Source organism: Triticum urartu, chromosome 3, assembly GCF_003073215.2.
Source record: "Triticum urartu cultivar G1812 chromosome 3, Tu2.1, whole genome shotgun sequence".
NCBI lineage: Eukaryota > Viridiplantae > Streptophyta > Magnoliopsida > Poales > Poaceae > Triticum > Triticum urartu.
The window spans coordinates 699737487-699746378 of record NC_053024.1 but is presented as its reverse complement, the minus strand read 5'-3'; the positions used below and the strand labels follow the sequence as shown (position 1 = coordinate 699746378).

The window sequence follows — 8892 nt, the reverse complement described above, 5'->3', positions numbered from 1 at the left end:
GATGGCCTTGTCAAGGAAGGATCCGAAGAATCTTTATTCAGCGCCGCCATCGTCGCCGCCGAAGCGAAGACGATGAACAACGTAAAACCCTAAACTACAGGGAGTAAAAACGATCCACGCGCATGGATACGGCGACTCTCCTCATCACCGACGACTGAGGTCGCCAGCGAAGGGGAGCCGCCGGAGGACGGCGCTAAAAGATGGCCTCTCCTGGCGCGGCTAGGGTTCCAGCCGCCACGGAGCAGGGAGGAGAGACTTCTAACATAAATTTATAGCTGCAGGTACGAGACAGAATAGCTATACGTACAGTATATATACCAGCCTTCTCCTCCAAATCCCACAAACTAAAGTAGTGACGTGTATCGACGCAAAAAAAAATTGTCACGTGTATGTGTATACAAGGATGTAGGACACGATAAATGATAACACACATAGCTAGCACACGACGAGGACACGCACCGGACGTCACAGGCGACGTCTCAGCTATATAGCTTAGCACAAGAAATCCATGCATGCATGGACGTGCAATGGACGTGCATGCCTTCCATGGATCATCGAACGCGATCAATCATCGAACTGGACGTCGGAGCTGTACACGGCGTCGGCCTGCCAGTCGGCGGGGATGACCTTGTCGGCGACGAGCGACCTGCCGGAGCCGTTGGTGACGCGCAGCGAGAAGGGCCCCCGCAGCGGGCGGCGCGTGTCCAGGCGCCAGATGGAGCCCCACGAGTGCCTCATCGGCCTCCAGGCCCCCGTCGGCTCGCCGCCGTCCATGAGGTCCACCTGCGCCACGTCGCCGTCGCCGTTCGCGTACTCCACCAGGATCGCCAGGTAGTTCGGGTTCGACCCCTTCTCCACATGGAACGTCACCGACAGCCCCGGGTACTGGCACGGCACCCTCTTGAACTGCATGTCGATGATGCCGGCGTGGCGGAGCTCGTCGTTGCGGCCGTCCTTGGCCATGGCGCCAAAAGCAGTGCCGCTGAGGTCGAAGTGGTAGCGAGCGACGGGGTAGTAGTTCATGTCCGTGATGATCACCGTCTCGGGGACGCCGGAGCACGCCGGGTGAGCCTTGCCCACGCACCTTATCTGCACGCAAACACAATGGAACGCGACGATCAAAGACCCATCAGCACTCTATTGTCTGTGTGAAGCAACTGCAATGCCGGTTCTGACCTGGTAGCAGGAGCCGCATCCCTTGCCGTCCTTGAAGAGCGGCTCGTTGCCGCACGACGTCATGGCGTTGAACGGCGGCAGGTTCACGTTCTTGAATCCACACGCGCCACCATTGTCGTCCGGCCCGGCGCCATCGGCTGTGCCATACCAGGTGGCCCTCGCGTCTAGCCAGCCGCCGGAGGAGCTGTTGGTGCTGCCGGAGCCGGAGCCGGAGCCTGGGCTGGGAGTAGCGGGCACAGGTGGAGGTGTAACGGGGACGGGGCTGGGGGGAGCTGGCGCAGGTGGAGGTGTAACGGGGACGGGGCTGGAGGTAGCGGGGGCACGTGTAGGTGTAGGTGTGGGGGCAGGTGCGGGTCCAGGGCAGCCGCAGCAGCCATTGGCGGCGAGCAGGCAGAGGAGAGCGACCGCGACGGCGTAGGAGGAGGAGGAGGTCGCTGCCATGGCTCGCTTGCTTGCTGGTCTAGCTGGTTACTGATCGAAGGCCCTACTCTAGTCTGGTGGTTAATGCCGTTGGGAAGCTTGCGAATTTATAGGCTAGCAGCTTAAGTGGTAGGGAGCGTCTTCTTGGTGTACCACTCGAGATCAAAAGGAAGGACGGAAGAATGAAGGGAGATGATCGACGGGTGGAGAAGCGGACGAGGAGCCGTGATTGGCAACCTAGCTTGGGCCCTACTGGTTCACATGTGGATGGAGGGAGCCACTACTCAACCGGCTGCTTACACCCTTGCCCGTGCTCACGAGATGCATTTCTCTCTGCTTTTAAAAATCATCTTCCGTTCCATCATCAATCAAACATATATATATATATATATATATATATATATATATATATATACTAATCTACTACTCCCTTCGTTTTAAAGTAGATGACTTTAACTTTATACTAACTTTAGTACAAAGTTAGTACAAAATTGAGTCATCTATTTTAAAACGGAGGGAGTAATATATATTACATGTACTTCCTTCATGTACCTATGCCCGCCACATGTTGTCTTGTAACCACCAAAGGTGTGTGTATGTACTGCCAAAATACCAAATTAGTACGCCAATCTTAAGTTACGTGTGCATCAGCAGACGATCAGGACATGCCAAGATAATCACAAAGAAGTTACACGCTACCCGTGAGGCCGTGACACGGCATGAACCTGACAGGTATATATCCGGTGACATAATAACGATGCACCGAAAGGTACAATGGTACAAATTGTTGGAACATCTGCACAATCTGCCCATTGCGTAGAACGGTAGTACACTTCTCTCCGGCCACGTCATAATCTGCCTCGGTGTTGTGTGAAATGAGTATCACGGCAGTCGAGAGTCAATGATTAGCTAAAGATCACACGGCACAGGAAGTTCTTCCTTTTTTTGCCTTGGCTTTTTAATAAAACTTGGAGCAGGGGGGCGACCCCTTTCATTTGAAAAAATGTTCTTCCCTTTTCAGAGCATTTCTCCAGATATTAAAGTGGAAAATGTTCAACAAAAGCTTATATTACTGAATTTTGGACATCTGTCTTCACAACAAAACCCTCATGATGAAAAACCCTGGTAAGTTCTTTAACAGTGAAAATCTGCCTTGGGCCAAACTGATTTGGGAAACTTATTATAGCACACAGTTGCCTGGACAAAGGATGGAAGGATCCAGCTGGTGGAGGAGCCATTTAAAGCGCATTTCCCTATTCAAAAGCAAATATCAATGCAATATGGGTAATGGCCAATCTCTGCAACTATGGCATGACAACTGGCTTGATGCTCCCTTAACTAGTAGATTCCCAGAACTCCATTCCTTTTGTTAGGAATGATGGACCGCACCAATTTTTGCATACACAACTTTCAGTAATATACAACTGTTACAGTGATTGGCGATTGTAGGGACCGTCCATTCAATGCGATCAAACGGTGGAGAAATAGAAGTTACGAGAAGTTACGGGAGTAAAATTACAAATAATTGTGGGACCATTACATGATTATGGTGGGGCTAATCATTTTCTAAAAGGGTAGATCCGTCCAGTTTAGTGTGAAGCGCGGGGAGAAAAGGAAAAGAAAACCTCTGCACGCTTCGTCCCCAATCTGTCGATCCCCTCTCCGCTTGCCTCCTCATCTCCCGGGTCGCTACGCTGCCGACTCAACCGCTTCTCCTGGGCCTTCTCCTCCCCGCTCCTCTCCTCATGGATGAGTCCTCGATCAGACCGGCATCCAGCGCGGGATGATCCGGGTGGTCGTGGTGGCGGCATCTTCAGCGGCGTCGCCGGATTGTTACTTTGTTAGCCTCCTCGATCCACTCGCACACGCACTGCCGCCAAGCCTGCCCTCGACCGTGGTGCTACCGGCGCTCCTCCTGTCGCTCGTGCCGCCACTGCCGCCGACCCTCGCACAGCCGCAGCCGCCTGCTCTTCTCTGCTGCCCCAGCGCACTGAGCATTGCCCCGTCGAATAGGCGCTCCCTAGGCGACAGTGGAACAAATTCAGACATTCAAAGATATCCGTCCGTCAGAATATTCAGGTTCTATACTTCTGTATTTCACGCCATTCTTCCTTTGTTCTCTCTTTTGCATTGCATGTGGACAGTAAACCACATAGTCATCCATCACTGAATGTCTGAATTTGTTCTATTCAGACATTCAAAGTCACATTCCGCACGCGTGTAGGTGTCGGAGATGTCGTTCTCACGGAACAGTCACCTACACCTATGTTTGAATCGGCTTAAGGATGCCGCAAACAACATCTCCGACATGCTTGAAGATTTTGAAGATGAAAACCGACTTCAACCTGGTATGCAAGATTCTGTCGATTTGGCAACTATCAATCTTGATTTGAATGCTGTTGTTTAATAACATATGAATATTTTAGATAATGAACCTAAAACTTTTTTATGTAGTGAAGTAGATCTGAACCTCACTGTTGGTGCCAAGACCACCTTCTACTTGTTTATGTTAAGTAAAAGCTACTTCTACTTGTTGATGCCAAGACCACCTTTAGGTTTGTTAATGTCCCTACCTTCTTTTGTTTTAAAAATAGTAAGCCATGTCCACAAATATCATGATTTGATTGAGGGGAAAGTGAAGTAAAACTTGTCTGGTATCCAAGTGTAATATCAGTTTCTGGATTCTTTTTCTCAACCACCTGATTGAAACTAGTTTGTAATGCCATCTCCGCCCCTTTCAAGCCTTCCATGGTACTGATACACCACATTGTACCTCTTGCAGTGGGCAGCCACGATGAAGAAGATTAAGATGCCACGTAAGATGAGATCGATGCAAAAGCGCCTACAAAAGATGGACCGTGATAGTTATGGTGTTCAACCAGAAACTCATTGCGAGGAGCGGCAAGTTCCTGAGATAAGGACGGCAAATGGGTAGGTTAGGAGATGCCCTAGTACTTGTTTGCCTGGGTTTGAGCAGCTATTGTCGTCTTACACTGATAATAAATTGCTTATGGCCCGCTTCACTATCAGATCCTTTGTTGATCCCTTTTTTTTGTGACAACTCTATTTGCTTCATAGTGTAAGTTGCAATGCTGCTCAAACCCAAAGTGTCTAGTGCAATTCTTCAACCGCGACTGTCAAACAATCTGATCCCAAAGGTGGTTTTCCTTGTTTGTTGTCACACCGCAAAATTAACCCAGTTCATCGGAGCAGGCAATCGACTTAATTTTGCTTGTGGTATATTGTTTACCGTTTCAGGGGAAGTTCAAGGGCCTAAACTGGATGATGGAAGCGGTGGGTTCGATTTCGGCAAAGGAGGTGGCTGTAGCAACTACTTTGGTGGGTTCCTTCTCTTCACCAATTCGTGCTGCTCCTGGATTACCTCAACGACTTTGAGAAGTACCTGCTTGCTCGAGCATCGTGTCAGAGATGACGATGCAGGCTACTACATGAGCGGTGGGATGCTAAGGCATGAGTCTTATTAGCAGTAGTGTCTGGTCCATGCTAGAGATTTCTAAATGGTTGTCTCCTAATCTAGAAGTGCATCAGTCAACTGTCCTGATTGGTTATGCTATGTATCCTTGTCTTGTAAAGATTTATGGTTCAAAATGTTATGGGATTGAGTCTGAGATGCTGAAACTTGATGCCATCTGGCTGCTCTGCGTAAAAATAATGAGGAAATATATGTACAACTGAGGTTTGCTCTTAAATTTTCCATATCGCAATATTACTGTCAAGTGGCTATTGAAGATCATGTTGGTTTCTCACCTCTTTTGCGGTTGTATTTTTCATTGTTGTGGATCCTCATAATCCCATTTGAGAATTTTTAACATGCTCCCTCTTACCCCCTCTTTTCACACGAGAGGTAAGAGTATAAATAGATCTGAGCCGTTCATCTCATTAATCAGTGGTCTGATTAACTCTTACCTTCTACCTCACATGTAAAAAGAGGGGGTAAGAGGGAGCATGTTAAAATTTGCCATCCCGTTTTAGTTTTGTTTGACCCATTTTGTCTACTTTTATGGCTATTTTCTCAAACTATAAAATAAGCTCACTTGGACCTCCAGTTATCATTAAGCATTAGGCTCAATAATCAAGCATTGGGAGAACATTGGGAGAATATTTTTTCTAATTCAGCGGCCAAACACACACCTTGCAATTAATAATTGATGATGTTGTGCAGCATGAATGGAAAAAAGAAGGCAAACAAGCTTCTTTGCTGATGCTGATGATACCAAAAATTAATGAATAATGTAGGGAAAGCCGAACAGACAATCAAATAAACAAAGGGTTGTAATATCAATTTTTGGCAGGGTCACGTCAATGGGAAAACACATTATTCCGAACGTGAAATTATCAGTACATGCGCCATTCATATCTCTTTTCTAATGCTATATCTGTGACTCGATGTTCTGTAACATCCTCATCATTCACTGGATGTAGTCGTCGTTTTAGGGGTTGCTGATCACCGACACAAACCGCTCAAGCCACGGCAGCTGGTGGAGATCCCTCCTGGTGTCGATGATGTACGACTCCGCCGTCCAGCATGGCGGCGACGACTACCGGCTCAGGTGGTGGTGGTCGCCGCTCAGGCTGAACCCCCCTGCGAGGAACCGCTGGATGAGTGCCACCTACGGCCGCTCCTGCTCCGAGTAGCCGTCGCCGGCCGTGGGCATGAAGTCAAAGGTGTCCCATACCCAGATCTCGGAGGCCTGGCAGGACTGCACTGCTGAAGGCTTAGCATTGTCTTCGTCCCAGAAGACGCACTAGCAGGCTTGTACGCCGTTTTTGTATCGCAGGAGTAGCAGAACTCATGGCCACACCTGCAGAAGTGACCAAGGACCTTTAACATGGAGACAAGAATTGCATGAAAACGCACACATAACTGTATGTTTATGTTTATGCTGCAGAGATTTTAGTTGTTTGAACATGCTGTTACAAGTAATCCAAAATTCAAGATTTCATTACTGAATAAAGGCTAGACAATTATCAGAATTTTATACATATATGGCCTGAACTTGTGTACGTGTATGATACAGGAGTATGACCATAAGCATACAGTTAACTATTGATTCTGGAAACTTTAAGACTGCAGATTTCTACTTGTGGGTTAGTGTGACAATCCAAATGATGTTCCTAGCTGAAAAAATTCATATCATGTCCCTTTTTCCCTTGAGAGTTTTGTGTTGATGATGCTTACATGTCAAATACGTAGCAGCAGCAGCAGCGTGCTATACGGTCAGCAGCAGCATCATTGCAGGCAACGAGGACAACTCAAGTGCTGGACGCGGGCAGCCAGTAATCATGCGATTAGTGATTGCGGAAGTTGCACAATCTAGCGAACGCACTGCTGGCATATCCCCTAGCAATCCAAACCCTAGCTGCTAACTGTATTTTAGTTCAAGGTGCTGCAATGTGCAGTTGCTCCATGCCTCCACCACCAGCACAAGGTGTGAGGATGGAAGGACGGGAGGAAGAGATGAGGGCAGGGGATGAAAATACCTCTATTTGCCCATCATTACGACCAAGCGCAGCCGGGACCTCCAAGACCTCGCACTGGCGTCATCCCATCCAGAGTATTAAAAACGGCAAAGCTAAAATCCTGCCGACTGGTGATTTGCAATAGATCCGTACGATGTGGATCTCGTCCATTCTCGATCAAACGACGCTGGCGATCGCGTTACACTTTCCCGACTTAGTCATGGTAATCCCGCATTGATTAGTTGACTTCACATATTAAATGGATCGTGACTGGGACTTTCCCGACTTAATCGCTGTAATCCTGTCGCCTACTTTTTTTTCTTTAAAAATCTTGGTGCGAAAAATATAGGTGCTTGGTGTGGGAATCGAACCCAACACCTCCAAAGTTTATACCCATCACCCCTACCATCTCACAAACTATTAATTGTTGTATATAAGAAGACAACACGGTATTTGAACCTTTTTACTACTATATGAGCAAAAAATGGAAGTTTTTCTAGTTCTTTTCTTGAATTTCTCTGATAACTCGCATACAATCATCATGATATCTAGTTTCACGAAGATTTTTTACCAGCTCGTCTCAAGTTGATCACACCGTGGTAATTTTCTCGCGCGCGGGGTGGGGGTGGGGGGTGGGGGTAGGGTTTGATGCCGGTAACTTTTGTGTGAATAGGATGGTGTTCACACATCACACACCTGATAACTTACGTATCCCTGTCCTAGAAACGTTGTCGATAACTTCGGCGAGGGTGGGGGTGGGGGAGTTGTTGAAACATACCACGGTAACTTCTGTGCAAATAACATGATAACTCAAACATGGCGGACCCGATAACTTATGTACCCCGGTCTTGATAACTTGGTCGGCGAGGGTGGGGGTGGGGCAACTCGCTGAAACATGCCACGGTAACTTCTGTGCAAATAACATGATAACTCATACATGGTAGACCTAATAACTTATGTACCCGATCCTGGTAAATGTGGCGACTGTGGCGAGGGGTGGGAGGGGGGACCCCGGTAATTTCTATGTAAATAGCATGGTAATAGAGACATACAAAGTTGATAACTCCCATAGAAACGCCAATGCAATTTTTGACCAGATTTTTTTGTTGAAAAACATACACCCGGTATTTTCTGTGTAAAAAGCATGATAATGTATACATCGCAGACATGTTAACTAATATCTTACGTTTTAAACACCATGGTATCTTTCATCCAAGGGGGAAAGTTTTTGAAACATTTTCACCGGTAATTTCTGTGTTAAATTACCATACTTCCCCATGCCTTAACCTTCTCATACTGTAGTTACCAGCCTTATCATGGTATAGTTATCATGTTGCTCATACCATAGTTATCACGTTGGTCATGCGAAAGTTACTAGCCAAACTTTTTTTTGATATGGCAGAAATAAGAAAGGTTTAAATAACATTGTTTATCTACAATAGACAATAACAAAAGGTGGCTTAGTTGGTTATTAGGCTCAACAGCTATTGCATAGACTTGGGTTCGAATCCTCTTTCAAGCACCTTTATTTTCTTTTCATATTATGCTGCGGAAAACCAGAAAAAACCACTAGCGATTTACTACGGTTTTTGAGAGAAGGAAAAATATCAGTGCATGGGAAGATAGCGATTGTTGCATACACAACTCTCAGTAATATACAACTGTTACAATGATTGGTGATTTTAGGGCAACGTCCATTCACTGCGGTCAAACGGTGGAGAAATAGGAGTTACGAGAAGTTACGGGAGTAAAATTACATGAAATTACAAATAATTGTGGGACCATTACAGGATTATGGTGGGGCTAATCATTTTC

General features: G+C 46.9%; 1 protein-coding gene across 1 annotated transcript; it reads right to left on the bottom strand.

Moving 5' to 3' along the window:
* Nucleotides 1-533: 533 nt before the first annotated feature.
* LOC125549264 (expansin-B7-like) lies at nucleotides 534-1686 on the bottom strand. The gene is made up of 2 exons (XM_048712715.1): nucleotides 1177-1686; nucleotides 534-1089 (listed from the first exon to the last, which is right to left on the bottom strand). Exons 1-2 carry the CDS (start codon nucleotides 1615-1617, stop codon nucleotides 565-567), a joined length of 966 nt encoding a protein of 321 aa, XP_048568672.1. The 5' UTR covers nucleotides 1618-1686; the 3' UTR covers nucleotides 534-564.
* Nucleotides 1687-8892: the final 7206 nt, after the last annotated feature.